This window comes from Mobula birostris, chromosome 25 (genome assembly GCF_030028105.1).
Source record: "Mobula birostris isolate sMobBir1 chromosome 25, sMobBir1.hap1, whole genome shotgun sequence".
NCBI lineage: Eukaryota > Metazoa > Chordata > Chondrichthyes > Myliobatiformes > Myliobatidae > Mobula > Mobula birostris.
In genome coordinates this window covers 55,464,628-55,486,225 of record NC_092394.1, presented here as the reverse complement: position 1 = coordinate 55,486,225, position 21,598 = coordinate 55,464,628, and the positions used below count along the sequence as shown (strand labels likewise).

At 41.2% G+C, this 21,598-nt stretch overlaps 1 protein-coding gene across 8 annotated transcripts in view; it reads left to right on the top strand.

Annotated features, from left to right (window-relative positions):
* The first annotated feature begins 2,738 nt into the window (after nucleotides 1-2,738).
* The window catches only part of LOC140187605 (protein CASP-like), a 622,913-nt gene continuing 604,053 nt past the window's right edge, over nucleotides 2,739-21,598 (top strand). For 7 of the 8 annotated variants that reach the window (XM_072243099.1, XM_072243103.1, XM_072243097.1 and 4 more), the window contains exon 1: nucleotides 2,739-2,934. In XM_072243099.1, coding sequence (XP_072099200.1) covers nucleotides 2,827-2,934 — 108 coding nt within the window. In that variant the 5' untranslated portion in view covers nucleotides 2,739-2,826. The remainder of the gene's footprint in view (nucleotides 2,935-21,598) is intronic. The other variant, XM_072243102.1, reaches the window with a different exon arrangement.

The following is a 21,598-nucleotide window of genomic DNA, read 5'->3' as shown; positions in this document are numbered from 1 at the left end:
CTTTCTTTTTGGACCATATTTTTCTATGTCTTGCAAGTTTAAATGTCTGTCTAAACACATGTTTTTTAAAGATAGTAAATGTATCTGATTCCTCTGGCAGCACATTACAGGTATCAACCACTTTGAGAAAAAATTTACATAATTAGGAAATGAGCAGGCGTGGTCACTGGTGAGTTATTTGTACAGAGAGCTAGGGCAGGTATGAAGGGTTGAAAAGCCACCTTCTGTGCTGTAATTAATCAATAAGTATGTGAAACAGTAATAATTGGTCTGGGATGTCAGTCAGATAAGCAAAAGGCATGAGATTGTGCACTTGACAGTCTGGTATGAGGGTCGATAGTGGGGAATCCCACCATCAGTCAAGCAGGGAATTATCCTTTAAAACTCCTTTGGTTTCTCAAGACCAGATTTCACAGCAAATTTAAATTTCATTGAAATTTTATAATGGCTTTGAAGTGTCTTCAATTTCTGAATATCAGTGACTTGGGTAAGCTTCTTAAAATAATTCTTTTGCAAGTATCCCAATCAGTTGATGCCATCCATTTTGGTTCATGAAATTATGATTGGACACATTAAAAAGAAAACCACTTTGAATTTTTTTCCATGTCTAATTAATTTTGCTCTTTTAAATGGTGGTAAGAGTGGGCTCCCTCACCTTCACCCTTCTGACTCTCAATACAGGAGCCCCTCAGGGCTGTGTACTATGTCCCCTCCTTTGCTCCTTGTATACCCATGACTATGTCACCACCCGCAGCTCTAATCTGCTAATTAAATTTGCTGACGACACTATATTATCTTATCTCAAACAATAATGAGGTGGTTGACAGGGAAGAAGTCATCTCTCTGACACCGTGGTGTCAAGAAAACAACCTCTCCCTCCATGGTGCAAAAACAAAGGAGCTAATTGTGGATTACAGGAGGAATGCAGATGGGCTATTGGCATCAATGGGTCTGGGGTTGAGAGAGTAAGCTTTAAATTCCTCAGCATCCACATCACCAAGGACCTCACGTGGTCTGTACATACCAGCTGTGGTGATGAAAAAGGCACAACAGCACCTCTCTCACCTCAGATGGTTGAGAAAGTTTGGTAAGGGCCCCCAAATCCTAAGAACTTTCTACAGGGGCAGAACTGAGAGCATCCTGACTGGCTGCATCACTGCCTGGTATGAGAACTGTACCTCCCTTAATCGCAGGATTCTGCAGAGAGTGGTGCGGACAGCCCAGCGCATCTGTAGTTGTGAACTTCCCATGATTCAGGACATTTACAAAGATAGGTGTGTAAAGAGGGCCCATAGGATCATTGGGGACCCAAGTCACCCCAACCACAATCTATTCCAGCTGCTACCATCTGGGAAATGGTACCGCAGCATAAAAGCCAGGACCAATAGCCCAGGACAGCTTCTTCCACCAGACCATCAGACTGATTAACTCACTCTGATTTGATTATATTTTGTGTTACATTGACTGTTCTATTTATTATAAATTACTATGATTGCACATTTAGATGGAGAAGTAATGTGAAGATTTTTATTCATGTATATGAAGGATGTAAGAAATAAAGTCAATTCAATTTTGTTGCACCAACGTTATGTGTCTCGTTTGAAAAAAAATTTGAATATGGGACTAAGAGTTGGAGTCATATGCACAGAGAATATAACTGTTGGTGTTAGATTTGTTTCGGTGGAGATGGGGAATACACCTTCAGTTCTGCTCACTTTTTGAAACCATTTACTGACCAAGGTCTCCAATAATTCAGAAACAATAGAATTCAACTGCAAATATTCAATTTATCATGGTACTTAACAGTGACTCTTTTGTGCTCTTCTGCAGAAACAGCTTAATTTCTACCTCTTATGTCTTTCTTTTCTCTTTTCAGGTTGGATGGGGTTCTGTTGAAGACCCTGACCTGGAGTTACACTCAGACTTTGGTTCTTTGTGGTGGTGGCACCTACTCCTGGGGGCTCACAACAAGCTGCTTTTTGAACTCCAAGTACGCAGCCTAGAAGACCAGTGCACCTTTGGAGTTCCGAGGCCTTGCAGCCTGTGGATGGGCTGATTCTATGCCGATGCCACTGACTGAAGTGTCGTGGGAGAAAATGGAACATTCGGAGCAGCGGATCAGCTGTCGGAGGCTCTGTGCTGGGCAAATTGTGCTCTCTCTCTCTCTCTTATTGGTGGGAGAGAGCGTGTAGTCGATTCTTGGGTCGGAGAACAGAAAAAAAGTGATGCAACAGACTTTATCATCTCAAATTAGTGAGTTGTTTTGTTATGTCTTCCCTTTATTAGAGAGGGAGGGAGGAAGGGAAAGAGGGAACCTGTGGCGTATTGAATTGTTGGGGGGTGCATGATTAGTTTTTGTTGTACTGCAGATCATGGTCTTTCTTTACTAATGCTTGCTCGGTGGGTGGAGAGTGCTGATGCTTTCTTGTGGAAGTGTGGGGGGCGGCAGCATTGTTGCTTTGCTGCTGCTTGTGTGTGTCGGAGGGGGTGGGGGGCTTTAACATTTTTACTGTCTTTCATTTGGGACACCTCTGTTTTCGTGGATGTCTGTGAAGAACAAGAATTTCAGGATATATATTGCATACATTTCTCTGATATTAAATGGAACTATTGAACTATTAATACAAAACAATCACCAACAAGTAGAGTAGTTTACTTTGTGTACCTAGCAGAACTCATAGAATCACAGCTCACTAACAAACGCCGCGGATCTGCGGTACTTCACCGCTGTCTGCGTTGCCTGTGGTTGCCTGGCGGCTGCGATCCGGGCCGGGCTGGTGCTGCGATCCGGGCCGGGTTTTGCGGCACGCCCCCCCTCCCCTTCCTATGAACTCCAATCCAGCTCGCTCTATTGCCTCAATATGTCTCAAGATGGCCGCCAATGTGGGATCGATGTTTCAATATTGGAAGAAATTTGATTTACAACTGCTTCAGGTCAGCAGCTCCACGGGGCTCCCGGATGGGCGGTAGAGTGTGCGGGGCGGCGCGGTGCTGAGCCCGGGGTGGCTAGCGGCGGTTCCGACTCGGTTTTAGGGCCAGAATGTGGCGTTTTCCGATTGATCAGGAATTGATCCCTCGGCTGCTTTTGTGTTCAATCATCGATCAGCCGCCAGCAGCCAAGATGGCGCCGGCAAGCGGGGCGGGCGGCCCAGGCCCAGCCTGGCCCCAGGACGGGCGGCAGTCGTCTGCCTGCCCACTCCCCTAACAACTTTCCGAGCTTGCCTGTGTTGCCGAGTCGGCGGCGGCGGCCGAGCAAAGTTTGAGCGACGCGCCGGCAGCGTGGCTTCCCCCGCCCTCCCGTAAACTCATGACGGAGCGGCTTCGATTTGGAGCTGCGCCGGCAGAGAGAGGAGGCCTTCGGGCGTGGTGAGGTTGTCCCGAGCGGGCAGGTGGGCTTCATTAGGCCTCGCTCAGCCGCGGGGACAGGCAGGTGGGGGGTGGGTAGAGACACGAGTGCCGCCCCGGGCGGGACTGCGCACGAAGTTGTGAAGTTTTTTTGCTGTACGGTCGGCCCATTCTGAGCCGCTCTTTACTGGTTTCGGGGCTTGTTAAAACTGGAGAGCTGGGCGGAGTTGGCTGTGGTGAGCGGGAGAGTCGAGCTGGCTTCCGCTTCGTACTTTGTGTCTGAACTATTCGATTCATTTAAACTTAGCTGCAAGCCAGAATAGTGAGCTAATAGGGTACGCGCTGCCGGTGATTTTGCACCAGAGAGGTACACCAGTGGACATGGGGTGTGCAAATTCTGATCACTTTGAACTTTAGATATAAACAGAAACTTGGAAATATCAGCAGGTCAGACAGTATCGGACCAGTAATAGGGACATGAGCGTAAATAGGTGCGTTGGTGGAGATCTGTGGCAGTTAGGAATCTTGCATTCTAATGGAGACTTAAATCAGCAATCAGGTGAATTGGCGAATCGTGTTCTTCAGGTACAATAACGGGAATTAAGTGTACTAAAGTCAGGTGCGACAATTGACGTTACTACACTCATTTGCCCATCCATTGACATGTTCCAACAACCAATAATCTCACTTTAAGGACTCTCTATCTTGTTATCTCATGTTCTCCTTATTTATTGCTCTTTATTTGCATTTGCAGAGTTTGTTGTCTTGTGCACTCTAGTCGATCTTTCATTAATCTTCTAGATACTGTGCTGTAGATTTGCTGAGTATGCCTGCAGGAAAACCAATCTCAGAGTTGTATATGGTGACATATATGTACTTTAATAATAAAATTTATTTTGTGCTTTGAGGGGGACTTGACATAGCAATGAGTGTAGTAATGACGATCAAAGAGGATTGCAGCAAAGGAGATTAGGGATGAAGTTGGGTGCAACAATAAGAATTAGGTAATGGAGTACAATTTAAAAAAACATTTTGTAATGAGCTGTGGTGTAGCCATGAGATGCAGAGAATGGATTGTTTGCTGTAAATGGATCACATGTTGTAATTGGACTGTGCAAATGATGTAGTGTAGGAGTAGTATCATTAGTATTCTGTCAAGATACTTCTGATGTTATTTTTGTGCAAAACAGGGTTTTAGTAAATGTATACAATAATGGAGTTTTTGTTAGATTTTGGATGAGGGATTGGAATGGGTTAGTTGGTTTGTAATGGAGAGCTCACACTGTGGAACTGAGGATTTGATAATAAGGTCTAATAATGGAATTGCATACACCAAGAAGCTCTGCTCTATCTGTAAGATGTAGTGTTCTGAAAAATGGATCAACTAATTTGATTAATAAGGTGATGTTTTAAAAAAAAGTTCTTTGGTTTTCAGGAGTGTTTAGAAGTAGTAGAAATACAGTAGATTCCAGTTAATTGGGACACATTGGGACCAGTTCATTTTGGCCCAATTAAGAGGCTGGCCAAAGTTTCATGGAAACAGTTAAAAATACAACAAAGACAAACTATCATTTAACTGAGCAAGGAATTATTTACTTAAAATGAAATACAGAACAAATTGGAGCACTGCCAATACTACTACAGTACTATAAAACTGTATTAGTTCCTAATACTTGTTGACAGAGGAATCCATCCATGTTGTATTCTTTTGACTGTAAATGAATTGCTGCAGAAATCTAGTTCAGATAATGGACTGCTTTCATACAATGCTGTTAATGATTGCATCCTCCAAATTTTCATTATCATTGTAACATTCAGAATAATTGTGAACCAAAGAGTTTTGAACTGTCTTATTGCTTATATCTTGGCAACTATCACAGACAAAAATTACTGCTTTTTGAACATAAATACACACAACTGACACTATTTTAAAAACTTTTTGCACAATGCACAGTGTTGTACCACAAGTACACATGATTGACGCTGGTTAGAAACTGTTCAGCAACAGTATCCTGCCCCAATTAGTGTCATAGTGTCTCAAATAAACAAAGGGAATCCCAGCTATTTTCTCATTTTGTTTTTGTTCTTTGAGTTGTCCCAAATAAGCAGCTGCCCTGATTAACCCATGGCCCAACTAACTGGAAGCCACTGTATATTCTTCAGTATGGAAACAATATATGATTTCTGAATTATGTCTGTTTTCTGATATATTGACAATCTTGAGTTAGTGAAGTGGCCCTCAGCTTTTCCTTGTTTGTCCACATCAGTGTTATTTGCAGTATTAAAGGAAACAGACAAGTGCAAACACAGAATAGGTTAAAAAAATGTTGCTGTCTATTTTTGAGCTGTTGATTTATGCAGTGTATATAATTATTAATTTTTTATAGTGCTTAGGCAGCAGGCAGAATCACTTCTTTTTCATTAATCCTCCTCTGTTTGTTTACTGAAGCATACTTTGAAGATGAATTCTGACTAAGCGTGTCTGGTATGATAATTACAGTGTGTGTCTATGTATTGTTCCATACATTTTTACATCATTCATGGGGGATGGGGACATAATCCGTTCACTATTCAGATTTATTCTGTTATTAAAATACTGTCCAGATATATGTAAAGGTGAAGTATTTTACTGAATGGGTTTTGAAGAATAACTAATGTGCATATCTAAGATTGGTATTTCAGAGTGTATTTCAAAATATTAAATTGCATAAAATAATATGGTTTGGATTATGTCAATTCAACATATTTAATTATTTAAGTTATCCTTTAAAATATTTGGTATGTGCTGTACTTTTGAAAGACTGGTCAGATAATTGGGAGATGGGGAATTATTGAAAAGCAATGAGTTCTTTTGTGTTATTGGATAATTTCCCCAACTAATCTTGAATAACCCACTGTGAGAAGAAATGATTGGATTTGAGCTTTATTTGGAGAGTGTACAATTACTGCAAGTTTGTTAGACAATCATACAAACCACGATTGCTCTGGCTGTGTGCCAGATATTGAGGTGTGGGAAGTGACAGGCTTTATATTTTGGGTGGGGTGGCAGCTAATTTTGTTGTTTTAAAAAAAATGTCATTTCTAGCTTTGGTTTTTCAGTGCAGATTTTTTCACGTATGTAAACTAATGGTGGGAGAAATAAACCTTTTGGAGTTGTATTAGAACATATGGTGATTTGAGGGAATGATAAAATGCTTATCTCAGCCATAATAATTGAGTTTTGCTTAACCAAAGTACAATACCCTGTTAAAAGCTGAGATCACTATTTACTGGAATAAATATAACCCAAACTATGAACATAATAATCCTAATTAACATTTAACCATTTTAGCAATAGTAACAGTGATGATAAAATTAAATGAGGACTGGTTGTAGGATCAATTCAGAAAATTTGCACATTGTGACTTTATAAAGTGGGAAAATGTTGAGTCTATAAATATGTTTGTTTATAAAAAATGCAATTTGTACTACAGCTACTTTTGTCCTCAAATATATGTATATACAGTTGATTTTCGTTGTAAGTTGAGTCTCTGATGAAGCAGCTTTTGATGCTGGGTATTTACAGACCCATTGGAGACAAGGGAGAATAAGCTTCCTTTGTGTTCTAACATTCCTGAGGTGGTGAGACCCCCTGGGCACTCCTTGACAGCTAGGTACTAGCAAAGAGCTGGGCTAAGGTTTGAGGTTATTTTTTGCTTTTTTTTTCTTAAAACAATATTTTTCTGTTTTAGTTTTCAATCTGAATTTCAATGGCAGTATATATTTTCTGCTAAGAAATGTTAGTTTTTAAAAAGTGAAGATGGTTCTGTGACCTTTAATGCTTGGGAGAAAATTTTGATTTTTAAGCAGTATTTTGGGGATTATTACAGGGTACGTGGCCAAGTGGTTAAGGCATTCAATTAGTGACCTGAAGGTCGTGAGTTCGAGCCCCAGCTGAGCAGTGTGTTGTGTCCTTGAGCAAGGCACTTAACCACACAGTGCTCTGCGACGACTCTGGTGCCAAGCTGTATCGGCCCTTGCCCTTCCCTTGGACAACACTGGTGTCGTGGAGAGGGGAGACTTGCAGCAGGGGCAACTGCCGGTCTTCCGTACAACCTTGCTTCAGGCCTACGCCCTGAAGACTTTCCAGGCGCAGCTCCATGGTCTCGCAAGACTAATGAATGCTATATTACAGGGCATTACCTTTAATACCATTGACTTTAACTTGCCAACTTGTAAAGGAATGATTTTTTGGAGATCTGCTTAAGCTCTTCCATTTCCCCCTCCTTTGCAGTTTCAGATCAACATTATTTCTGTTGCAATCATTATCGATGGGGAGAGCATCTAGTAAATTAGAACAAAATAAATTGAAATTTGTGTGAGATCTTATTTTAACATTAGTTCATGTGCTGTAGAATCTACTGTATTTTGATTAGAACAATTCAGTGATGTATGGATGCAGACATAGAATGCCATCAGGCATTTTGCTGTAAGGATTTTCTCTTGTTCACAATATGAGTTAAAATATCTTCCCTCAGTGACCAGGAAGCCAATCTTGGAAATTGGGTCCCTGTTCTCTGCCGAGGAGCACCCATTTGAGGATAATTTATTGTTGTATCAAAGTGATTTTGCACAACTCGATGAATGAAATATTTTTTATCATGTTTGAAAGCTTTGACTGTCAAATTCTTAAGAAACTTAAATTCTGGTTATTTAGTGTCACCATTGGTGCTTGCTGTTTCTTCCTGTCCTGCTCTTCATTAGAGTAGTGATGTTAAATTGAACCTGAAACAATTGATGAGGGTTTCACACCATTTGGTGTGAAATATGGTCAAGAAAGCAATATTTTTGTGATAGAGTTATCAAGAGTTTAATATAACTCAAGATCAGATAGATAGAAGTTTGGTTTATATGGAGTATTATTGTCTGCTCCTGTATACTCACCTGTTTCTCCAGTTGGAATAAAAGTGAAATCAGTAATATTTTTAGGTTCTGCTAGTCCACCCTAGTTTATGAATGAAATATATTTTCGGAAGTAGATCTGGAATTCATACTGGGGATCTTTTTCAACAGTTTGTTACTATTCAAAACACAATTGAAAGAGAACCATAAGATAAAGTATCTTTCACATCCACTGGAATGTAAATGTTTTATAACTAATGAAGTGCTTTTTTTCCAAAGTGCTGTTGCTAGTAATGTTGGAAGCACTGCAGTCAAGTTACATAAAGGAAATTTCCACAATAGCAGTTTGATAATAACTGGATGTTGAGTTGTGGATAAATGCCAGTTAACATTTCAGGGATAACTCGCTGTACTGGATGAAAATGTAGATGGGTGGGTTAGAAAGTTTTTCAGATGACAAAAAGATTGATGGCATTATGGATATGTAGAATATTTCCAAATGGAATATGGTAGATGAAGTTTAATCCTGACAAGTGTGAGGTATTGCACTTTGGGAGATCAAATGTAAAGGAAATGCACACAGTTAATGACAGTCCATCAGTAGCATTGATGTACCAGGTACCCTGGGCTTCAAGTGCATGGTTCACTGAAAGTGGCTATGCAAGTTGATAAATTAGTAAAGAAAAGTGCATAGCATGCTTGCCTTTTAGTCAATACCTTGTTTAAAAGTCAGAAAGTTATTCTGTAGCTTTATATTTTGATTTATTTATTAGATGAGGTGGTTTTGGAGAGGGTGTGGAAGGGGTTTATCAGGATGCAATAGAGGATATGTGCTATTTTGACAGATTGGTTAAATTAGGGGTATTTTCTCTGAACGTGCAGTGAATGGAGGGATGTGGACCATGTGCAGGCAGAAGGGACTTGTTTAATTAGATGTCATTAGCTTAATTGGTTTGGCACAAAATTGTGGACCAGGGGCCCATTCCTGTGCTGTACTACGTTCTATATGCTTTATAATTGCACTAAGATCTTTTATATTCATGTGAAAGAGCAGAGGCGACAATATAACATCTCATTCAAACACCTAATGACGTATTTTAACTCTACGTGGCTCCTGTCCTGTTCTCACTGACCTTCAGCAGCATGTTTTTCCTGTGCACGCAGTGGAATGTCTTAATTATAATATTTCAGCACTCTGCTGCTTATATTGTGTTTTCCAACTTTGGCCTACTAGGAATCTCTTTAATCTCCACTTGAACAGTCATTGAGACTGATATTCCTTCACCTCTGAACTGGAGTGTCACTATGGATGTAAAATCTGGATGGAAGACAGGATTGCTACCAACTGTACAATAGAGTAAGATTTGCTTTAGATCTTGCCTTTCCTGGTATGCTGATAGATGTACAACTTTCAATCCACCCCATTAATTTGAATGTCCTTCTAGGAATTGCAAAACATATGCAGTGAATAAGTTTAAAAAAGTAGGTATTTTACCCCCAAGCTGATACAGGAACAAGATTTGAGTGCCTGGTGCTGCTGACCTATGGTGTTTCTCCCTGTACAGGTTGAAATGTTTGGTGTGTGCCAGAAATCTTCAAGCCATCTTTTGACTGCTAATAGTAAATATTGGCAACTTTGATTCAGTAATTAGTGGGAAAAGCTGCTCTTCAGGAATAAGCAGACAGTTCAATACTGTTAGAGGTGTCTTTTTTCATATGAAACTTTAAACAGTGCCTGCCTGTTCAGCTGGGTGCAAAATATTCCTGGCATAATTTACATAAGAGGATGGCGCCAACATGAAGTAAACAGTATAATTGATCATTGCTGTTTGTGAGATTTTACTGTATGAAATGAAATTTTTATTTATATAACTGTTTACATAGCAAAGGTACTTGTAGAATGTTCTGAGGATGTGAGTCATTATGATGCATTAACTTTTTTAACCCCTTTGAATCAGCTATTTTGATCCACACTTTGCCTATTTTGCCAGTAGTATAAATTCCAATGTGCAATATGGTCTATAAATGCCCCAACATTTCTGTTTATAGTCTTGTAATGAGTGCATGATTATGACAATGCTTACTTGTTTGCTACTGTGAATTACTATGGCATTGTAAAATGGGAGGAATTTGTCTGAATTCTGACTTGATAATTAGGTTAAATGGTATAGGAAGGACATTCAAGTGACATTGAGCAATGAAAAGACAAAAAACTCTGCCTTAAATGAGTTTCTATTCTGCAGATAGTTCAGTACTAACTTTGCAATGAGTTTGGCAGTGCACCATGTGTACAATTTTAAACTGTTGTCGGGCTCCAAGGTATCATAGCAACAGGCCGTAGCAACATTGTGTCCCAAAAATACTGTCCCATATAAAAAAATGAAAAAAAAATTGCATCATACCTTTTTATAAACTGTATCCAATAGGTGCCTGTGTGATGTCTTCAAGTGGCTCCTTCACGTGGAAGTTACTTCATGTGTGTGTGTAGATAACAGTAGCTCATTAGAATGAGGCTAACCTTTCTCTAATAGGCCACCCACACAGCAGACACTGAGTAAGTGGAATATAAAACAGCACTTGTATTGTGATGTTATGATCTTAGTACATACAGTGGTTCTTCTCTTTAGGGTAGAGAAATGTGAAATGAAAGACTTCCATTCTAGGAAAGTGTATGTGAAACTAATTTATATTTGAGTTAGCAAGGGATAGCAACCATGTAGTAAGATAAAGACTCTTGGAGAGAGGTTGCTCTGTAGCTGAAAATAAGAGACTGAGAGTGATAAACAGATTTTTCCTTTTAAATTTTAAAGAAGGTGATAATTTTACCACTGTGAATATAATTTTAAACAGCTGAGATATTCTATAATAGGGCTATGATTTCACTAGGATTTTTATTTCTGTGCATGCTAATATTCTTGTGAAAATGTTGAGTTCTTGCAGGCATGCTACCTATTCCCTCGGCATTTCCTATATTTACTGTACATGTAAACTTTTATGTTGACTATGCTTTTCAACTGGAGGGAAAATGACTGCATGTTGCTTTCTGTCTTTGTTTATGTACTTGCACTTATAACACATGAAGTATTTAGCTGAAATCATAGGCTAAATTTTGACAGGCTTCTGCACCCAAAATGCTGAGCCAGTTGCTTCTACTAATTCAGCTAAGAAAAGCTAACTAAGAAACTAATTTGGGGTGATCTTGTTTTCAGTGCATATGTTTTGTGCAGGATAAATTAATTGAATTGGTTATGAATTACAACTTGAAAATAATTTATTCCCAATTCAAATAAGGTATTTGCAAGCTGTTTGCTAATCATGCAATAATCTGACTAAATTTTACATTTTGGTTCTGGTTCTGAGTCAAGGATTGGAGCGTGCAGATGCAATATAAGGTTGAGACATATTTGAGACAAAGTTGGGGCATGTGGAGCAGAGTTGGATCAGTGGAAAGGCAGATTTGAGACCTGTCCACCTAAACTGGGAGAAGTTTGATCATTGAGGTGCCAGGCTGATTTGGAAAGATCAGGTATGAAGCGGAGCGTAGTGGTGGGATCTAGGCCCAGAGTGTATTGATGTGGCAGGGCCCGGGTCCAAGAGTGAGGAACAACCCTATGTTTGGAGGATTTAAACGGCAGGCTAGATGGATTGAAAAGGCAGAGAGTTGGGACCAGAGACGAGGGTTTGGCTGGTTCTGCAATATTTACTCCACTCTTTGCTGACCTGAGGCCAAGGCTGTGGCCTGCTCTGGCTGCTCCAGGCTCTGTGTCTGTGGACCCCGTGATGTTTACTCTGCTATGTGCTGAACTGAGGGTGCTCTGGGCTTTGTGTTTGAGGAATCTTTTTTGTTCTCAATGCTATTTGCCTACATTTATTGCTTGCATGATTTTTGTTTCTCTGCACATTGGGTATTTGTTGGTCTTTTTTAAAGGGTTCTTTTGGGTTTCCTTGTTTTGTAGCTGCCTTTAAGGAGACGAATCTCAAGGTTGTATAATGTATACATACTTTGATAATGTATTTTGAACTTTGGTTTATCAGGTTTTCTTGCAGCTTTTTTTGTCATATGCTATTACAGCCAAATTAATTTCAAAATATCCTGCATGTACATAATTTCAAATTATCTTGCATGTACAGAATTTCATAAGACATAGGATTTGAATTAGGCCATTTAGCCCATCAAGTCTGCTTGGCCATTTCATCATGGCTGATTTATTATCCCTCTCCACCCCATTCTCTTACCTTCTTCCCATAACCTTTGACATCCGGATTAATCAAGAATCTATTAACCTCTGCCTTAAATATAGTCACTGACTTGGCCTGCACAGCTGTCTCAGGCAATGAATTCCATAGATTTATCACCCTCTGGTTTAAAAAAAATCCTCATCTTTGTTCTTAATGGATGTTCCTGAATTCTGAGACTGTGCCCTCTGGTCCTAGTCTTCCCCACTATAGGAAACATCTTCTCCATAACAATTCTATCTAGGCCTTGCAAAATTTGATAGATTTTAATGAGTCCCCCTCCCCCCATTCTTCTAAATGTCTCCCCTCCCCCATTCTTCTAAATGTCTCCCCCAGTGAGTACAGGCCAAGAACCATTAAACACTCCTTGTACATTAACCTTTTCATTCCAGAATCATTCTTATGATCCTTCTGTGGACCCTCTTCAGAGACAGCTCATTTTTTCTTAGATTAGGGGTCCAAAGCTGCTCACAATACTCCCAAGTGCAGTCTGACCAATGCCTTATGAAGCCTTAGCATTATATTCTTGCTTTTAGTCCTCTGGAAATGTATGCTAACATTGCATTTGCCTTCCTTAACAACCTGCAAAACCTTGTGAATACTCTATAAGGTCTCCCAAGCTGCTTTGCACCTGATTTTTGAATTTTCTCCCTATTTAGAAAATAGTCCACACTTTTATTCCTGCTATACTTGCACTGTATTCTATCTGCCACTTCTTTACCAATTCAACTGATCCAAGTCCTTCTGCCTCCCTGCCTCCTCAACACTACCTGCCCCTCCACTTATCTTCCTATTGTTTGTAAACTTGGCCCCAAAGCCACCAATTACTTCATCCTAATCTTTGAAGTAACATGAAAAGAAGCAGTACTTACATTAATTCCTGCGGCACACCATTAGTCAATGGCAACCAACCAAAAAAGGCCTACTTTATTCCCACTCTGCCTCCTGCCTGCCAGTCAGTCAATCTTCTATGCATGCTAGTACCTTTTCTGTAATACCATAGGCTGTTATCTTATTAAGCTGCCTCTTGTGTGGCTCCTTTTCAAAGGCCTACTGAAAACCCAAGTACACAACAACCATCGATTCTCCTTTGTCTGTTGTCCCTGTTATTTCCTCAAAGAATTCCAGCAGATTTGTCAGGCAAGATTTTCCCTTAAGGAAGCCATACTGACTTTGACATGTTTTATTATGTGCCTCTAAGTACCTCGAAACATCATTCTTAATAATAGACTCCCAACATCTTTCCAACCATTGAAGTTGTGCTAACTGGTCTATAATTTAATTTCTTTTGCCTCCTTCCTCCTCAAATAGTAGAGTGACATTTGTAATTTTCCAGTCAATTATCCAATTAGGTTTACTTAATGAAAAATGTGACACAGTTATGGAATGTTATAGTTATCCAGCAGGGAAACAAACCCTTTGCCTAACTAAGCTGTTTCATGCCAGCCAAGATTCTGAGCTAAGCTAGTTCCATTTGCCCATATTTGGCCCTTCCCCATCTTCCCCTCCCCCCCCCCCCCCCCCAAACCTTTCCTATCCATGTTCCTGTACAAATAAATGCCTTTTAAATATTTCTTCAGCGGTTTGATCGGGGCACAACTGCATAAGTGCGTGGATGTCAACCAGTGAGAACTGCGAGAAGAGTTTAAAAAGAGACGCCTTTATACAGCAGGCGTAGGAGGAGTGGGAGACAGTAGGAAGGTTTTGGCTCAATGGGGCTTCGATGATAACGGGTCGAGGCGTGTAGAATACAGACGGGAAGAATGTGTGTGAGGCTGGTGTTCTGTGCTTGGTGTCAGATGTGGGAAGGCCAGGAGAATTCCAGCCTCCCGGATGGCCACATCTATGCCAGGTGCGTCGAGCTGCAGCTCCTTAGCGACCGTGTTAAGGAACTGGAGATGCAGCTCGATGATCTTTGTCTGGTCAGGGAAAGTGAAGAGGTGATAGGAGCTACAGGCACATAGTCACATCGGAGCCTGGGGAGACAGATAAGTGGGTAAAAGTCAGGAGAGGGAAGGGCAGGAGTCAGAGGCTAGAGATCACTCCTGTGGCTGACCCCTAGACAATAAGTATTCCTGCTTGAGTACTGTTGGGGGGTACGGCCTACCTGAGGGAAGCAACAGTGGCTGCGCCTCTGGCACAGAGTGTGGCCCTGTGGCTCAGATGGGTAGGGAAAGGAAGAGGATGGCAGCAGTGATGGGGACTTGATAGTCAGGGAGTCGGACAGGCAGTTCTGTGGTCGCAGGAAAGAAGCACGGATGGTAGTTTGACTCCCAGGTGCCAGGGTCCGGGATGTTTCAGATCACGTCCATGATATCCTGAAGTGGGAAGGAGAACAGCCAGAGGTCATGGTACATATTGGTACCAACGACATAGGCAGGAAAAGAGAGGAGGTCCTGAAAGTAGACTACAGGGAGTTAGGAAGGAAGTTGAGAAGCAGGACCACAAAAGTAGTCATTTTGGGATTACTGCCTGTGCCACGTGACAATGAGTATAGGAATAGAATGAGGTGGAGGATAAATGCGAGGCTGAGGGATTGGAGCGGGGGCAGGGATTCAGATTTCTGGATCATTGGGACCTCTTTTGAGGTAGGTGTGACCTGTACAAAAAAGGACAGGTTGCACTTGAATCCCAGGGGGACCAGCATCCTGGCGGGGAGGTTTGCTAAGGCTATTGGGGAGGGTTTAAACTCATTGCTGGGGGGTGGGAACCAACCTGATGAGATGGGGGAAGAGGTAATTGGCTCACAAATAGAGAAAGCTCGGAGACAGTGCGAGAGGGAGGATAGGCAGGTGATTGAGAAGGGATGCGCTCAGACCGATGGTTCGAGATGTGTATTTTAATGCAAGGAGTATTATGAACAAAGCAGATGAGCTTAGAGCATGGATCAGTACTTGGATCTATGATGTTGTGGCCATTATAGAGACTTGGATGGCTCAGGGGCAGGAATGGTTACTTTGAGTGCCAGGCTTTAGATGTTTCAGAAAGGACAGGGAGTGTGGTAGAACAAAGGGATCTGTGAATACAGGTCCATAATTCCTTGAAATTGGTGTCACAGGTAGATAGAGTTGTAAATAAAGCTTTTGGCACATTAGCCTTCATAAATCAAAGTACTGAGTACAGGAGCTGGGATGTTATGTTGTTGTTATATAAGACCTTTGTGAGGCCTAATTTGGAGTATCGTGTGCAATTTTGGTCACCTACCTACAGGAAAGGTGTAAATAAGGTTGAAAGAGTACAGAGAAAATTTGCAAGGATGTTGCTGGGACTGGAGGACCTAAGTTTTGCCAATCACCTGTCCAGCTGTTGGCTCCATCCCTCCCCCTCCTGTCTTCTCCTATCGTTTTGGATCTCCCCCTCCCTCCCCCACTTTCAAATCTCTTACTAGCTCTTCCTTCAGTTAGTCCTGAGGAAGGGTCTTGGCCCGAAACGTCAACTGTACCTCTTCCTGGAGATGCTGCCTGGCCTGCTGCCTTCACCAGCATCTTTGATGTGTGTTGCTTGAATTTCCAGCATCTGCAGAATTCCTCGTGTTTGCGACCTAAGTTATAAGGATGGATTGAATAGGTTAGGACTTTTTTTCTTGGAACATAGAAGATTGAGGGGAGATGTGATAGGGGTATACAAAATTATGAGGGCTCTAGATAGGATAAATTCATGTAGGCATTTTCCACTGATGTTGGGTGGTACTACAACTAGACCTCATGGGCTAAGGGTGAAAGGTGAAAAGTTTAAGGGGAATATGAAGGGAAACTTCTTCACTCAGAGGGTGGTGAGAGTGTTGAACAAGCTGCCAGTGCAAGTGGTGCATGTGAACTCAACTTCAATGTTTAAGAGGGGTTTGGATAGTAGTATATATGACTATTGTCCTGGTGCAGGTTGATGGGATTAGGCAGTTTAAATGGTTCAGCACGGACTAGATGGCCCAAAGGGCCTGCTTCTGTGCTGTACTTTTCCATGGTTCTGTGTCCTTGAAAGTAAGTCAGTCCATAGGTTGTGGGAGCATTTTAGTCATGGGATGAGTGAAGTTATCGTCCTTGGTATGAGAACCTGATGCTTGGGGGGGTAATAACTGTTCTTGAATCTGGTGGTGTGAGTCCCGAGGCCCCTGTACCTTCCTGATGGCAGCAGCGAGAAGAGTACCTGACCTGGGTGGTAGGGGACCTTGACGATGGATACTGCTTTCCTGCAACAATACTCTGTGTAGAGTGCTCATTGGTGGGGAAGACTTTACCTGTGATGAATTATGTTGCCCTTTCTTTCTGTAATACAAAACTTCATTCATCATGCCTCCTTTCTTCATTTTCTGATTTCTCCTTCTGCTGCATGGGCATTACTTTTTGTAGGACTTTCCATTCAAGGACACCCAGTCAATGGAACCTGATGGTTTAGTTTTTCCTCTGGTTAGGCCTCAAATTATTTACTAATATCATGTAGGTGAAATGAATATTATCTTGGAAGCATGCTCCAGTGCATTATGTCTTATGTTTGGTGCTGGTTTATATTCTGAAGGGCACTCATAGTGAGCCTAACATGATTGGTAGGAATATTATTGGAACAGTTTTTGACATAGGATATACCAGCACTTAGAAAGACAAAAGACAGAAGAGTGGTAGTCAGCAAGACTTTGTACTTAGGAAATCATGTCTCACAATTTTTTTTGATGAGGAAGCAAAGAAGATAGAGAAGGTTAGGGTAGTTTATGTTGACTACATGGGCTTCATTAAGGCCTGCATGGTAGGCTAGTCTAGAAGGTTAGATCACTTGGGATCCAGGGTGTGCTAGCCAATTTTATTTAGCAAAACTGGCTTGGAGAAAAGAGATAGGGTGTGGTAGTTAAAGCTGTTATTTAGATTGTAGGCATGTGACTAATGGTGTGCCACAGGATTGGTGGTGTCATCAATACTAATGACCTCTGTTTTTTTTCTGCTCATCATCTAATGTATACCATCCTCCACAGGTTAAGATTCATTTTTACGTGTGGACTACGACTGTTTATTAGCTATTGAAGTAAGAACAGGTCATAGTTCTCACTGACACAATAGCAGGGATCCTTGGATAGATTCTGAAAGCAGAAGTTGTAGCACAGAGTGCACAGATCATTTTCAGGTTGGATGAAAAGAATGTGGATTGTAATTATTGTTTTTGTGACCTTGTCCACTGTGTATCTCAGGTCTCTGCATTTCTCCAATCTGGTCTCTTGTGAGGAACAGGGTAAGGTAATTACTAGTCAGCAGGGGTCAGATGTGTTGTTTAACAATCTGTAGTTGCTGGAGAACTGGCAGGGCAAATGGCTTGCATTCCCAAGACTCTAAATTTCTGTGGGTTATTGTGGTATTTTGTTGTTGGTGGGGTATTGGGTTGTTCAGGTGAAATCTAACTGTAAGGATGAATGTGGTCTGCAGACAATATTGCCCAGCATTGCTTTCCTTTTATCACCAGGAATTCATGTTTTAAAATTTACATCCCAACTTGTTGGTTGTACATTAGTGGTAAATAATTGTCACTTATTTACACTGCAGAACAGCACTCTTCCCAGGTAGTGAATGTCTTGTTGACTTTTGTCAAACTTTAAGTATGGGATGGCATAGTAGCAAGCAATTAGCATAATGCTATTGCATTGCTAGTGACCCAGCTGTCAGTAAGGAGTTTGTAGGTTGTCTATGTGACCGCATAGGTTGCCTCCTAGTGTTCCAATTTCGAAGTTTCAAAGATACATTTAATATCAGAGAAATGTATACAATATACATCCTGAAATTCTTTTCCTTCACAAACATCTCCGAAAACAGAGGACTGCCCCAAAGAAAGAAATGCGGGTTAGTAGATTAATTGGTGGCATGGGTGTAATTGGGCAATGCAGGTTCATTGGGCCAGAAAGGCTTGTTACTGTGCTGCATCTCAATAAAAATAACTATGCAGGCAGGAATATAGCAGAGCTCTAGGAATTTCTACGAAGCTTTATATGGAGAGGATAATAGAAATTGGCTGAATTTTGTCACGTATTGAGATATAGTGAAAAGTTTTGACACAGGAAAGGAAAACAAAACAGGATGCAGAATATAGTGTTACCATTACAGAGAAGTGTGGGGCAGGTAGACAAAAAAGGTACAAGCGCCATGCCGAGGTATATTAAGTTCATCTTTATCATACAATAAGTCCAATTACAGGTTTTATAACAGCAGAAAAGCTGTCTTTGAGCCTTGTATGTGTTTTCAAGTCTTTGCATCTTCTGCCTGATGGGAGGAGGAATAAGGAAGAACGACTGAGTTGGAAGTGTTTTTGATTATGCTGGCTGTTTTCCAGAGGCAGTGAGAAGTGCAGAGATTCATTGAAGGGATGGTGGTTTCCATGATGGCTGTGCTCAACTCTCTTGTAGTCTTGGGCAGAGCAGTTGCCACACAGCAAACTATAATACGTCCAGCTAGGATAGGATGCTTTCTAAGGTGTACTTGTAAAAATTGGTAAACGATATTGGGAAAATGCCGATTGATTCCCCCCCCTCCCCACACACAGTTTTCTGAGGAAGTTTGAGGCATTGGTGCCCTTTCTTGGCCGTAATATCTATGTGATTGGTCTAGGACAGGCTCTTGGTGATTTTAAACCTAGAAACTTGAAACTGTCAACCATCTCCACATCAACACTATTGATGCAGACAGGGGCATGAACTCTGCCCCCACCCACTTCTTCAAGTCAATAACCGGCTTTTTTGTTTTGATATTGAGCAAGAGCTTGTTGCCTTGACACCATGCCACCAGGCTCTTTCTCCTTCCTGTACTCTGGTTGTCATTTGAGAACTGGCCCACAACAGTGGTGTCATCTGTGAACTTGCAGATGAAGGGGCTGTGGATGGAGCCTTGTTGGATGCTGGTGTTGAGGATAATTGTGGCACAGGTGTTGCTGGCTATCCTTACTGATTGCGGTTTGTTGGTCAGGAAGTTGAGGATCCAGCTGCAGAGGATGGTGCTGCCTGGGTCGTGGAGTTTGGAGCTGAGTTTGTTTGCAATTGAAGGTGGAGCTATAGTCAGTAAATGCTAAGCTGAGGTAGCTGTTTTAGAGAGACTCCAGAGATTAGAGTAGAACCAGAGGAATGGCCAAAGAACTCTTGAAGCACTTTGGTTGCAAGGAAGAAAACGTTACTACTTTCTTTTGTTCATGGTTGATTTAGAATTGTGGCTCTTGTTTTGACATGTGCTTTTGCACTGCTCCCCTGTTGTGGATTAGGTACAAAGTTGAGATGGCTTTCCCTATTAACTTCCTATCCTTCAGAGTCTTTACATGCTGTATTGACCAGTGTATCAACTACTTGATCACTGTGGTTCCCATCCCAGTGCCAAACTAGTTTAAAACCTTGCCAATGGCTCTAGCAAATTTGCCCACAAGGATATTGATCTCCTCAAGTTTAGGTTATACCTACTCCAGAAAAGATCCCAAATATCCACAAATCTGAAACCCTGACCCCTGCACCAATTCCTCAGCCACAGATTCATCTGCCAGATCATCTATTTTTATCCTCACAGGTAGCAATCAGAGATTACTACCCTTGTTAAGCAGGATCTTTCTATATAAAGAACAATGCAAAAGACTTGGACACATGTAAAAAAAAATCCTGTAAAGTGAACACACACAAAATGGTGGAGGAACTCAGCAGGCCAGGCAGCATCTGACCTTGGCCATGTTATTGGGGACATTGTCCTACTGCAGGATGCAGTTGGGACCGATCAGATGCTTCCCTGATGATATTGCGTGATGGATGAGAATCTGCCTGTATTTCTCAGCATTGAGGATTTCATTAATTCTGACCAGATCACCAACTCCATTTGTAGAAATGCATAGCCAAACCTTCAGGGAACCTCCACCATGCTTCACTGTTGGCTGCAGACACTCATCCATGTTGCACTCTCCAGCTCTTCTACGGGCAAACTGCCTCCTGTTTGAGCCAAAAATGTCAAATTTTGACTCGTCATTCCAGTATACTTGCTGTCATTGTTCAGCACCCCAGTCCTTGTGTCTTTGTGTGCAGTTGAGTCTCTTGGCTTTGTTTCCATTTCAGAGGAATGGCTTTTTGACAGCAACTCTTCAATGCAGAACATTTCTGACCAGACCTCTCTGGATTGTAGAGGGATGTACTCGGGTTCCAGTCATTTTTGCGAGTTCAGAGCTGATAACAGTGCTGGATGTCTTCCAATTTGGAAGGGACGTCAGTTTGATGTATCTCTCGTCCGCTGCACTCAGTTTCTGTGGCAGGTCACTACGCTTCTGGTTCTCAACCTTGCCTGTTTCTTTGTGTCTCTTCAGAAGGGCATTGGTATTACATTTTGGTGCTCCTGTCTGCTATGAAATTTCTGCGTGGGAGAAACCACATTGTGTCTTGATGCTATCCATACTCTTGCCATGGTATAAGAATTGATGATCTACCCACACTCACCTTTTAGTTTGGTTGACCTTCACCCAGTTTGATTCCTTCTACACCCGTTTCTGTTTCACTTAAGCAGTTTAGTTCATTAAACTCAATGTTTAATGAACATTAACACCTATTTTCTTTATTTAATCATGCACTAGGCTATATACCTACAAAGTAATCAAGTTTTTATTTGAAAAGTGGTCTGTTACTTAATGCTATTTTCTTTAACAAAATACATAAAATTCTCGAACATTTAATTTTTTTGAAAATGAATGTTTGGAAATCCAAAATTTGCTATTATCCACTGACAAACTAATGCAGAAGACAAAAAATAAACACCTAAAGCCAGAGAAAGCAGGTGTATGGGGTTGAGTGGGATCTGGGATCAGCCAGGATGGAATGGTGGAGCTGACTCAGTGGGCTGAATGGCCTAATTCTGCTCCTATGTCTTATGGTCTTTAAACAAAATTTATATAAAAAGTCTTGGGTGCCCAAGATTTTTATACAGTGCTGTACGGTGAACCTGAATGGTGACATCTCACTTGAGTGTGATTTCTTGTGTGTGAAAAATGTCTTCATTGATAGTGAAGGTGCTTTTTGCCGCCATTAAGAGAAAATGATAATTTCCTTTATCAATTGCAAAACCTAACTTTTTTTTCTGTGATGATTTGGGAGTGTATATACATTCTAATGGTAGACTAGAAGTACTGTATCTAATTTAGTTCAGTTTTACTT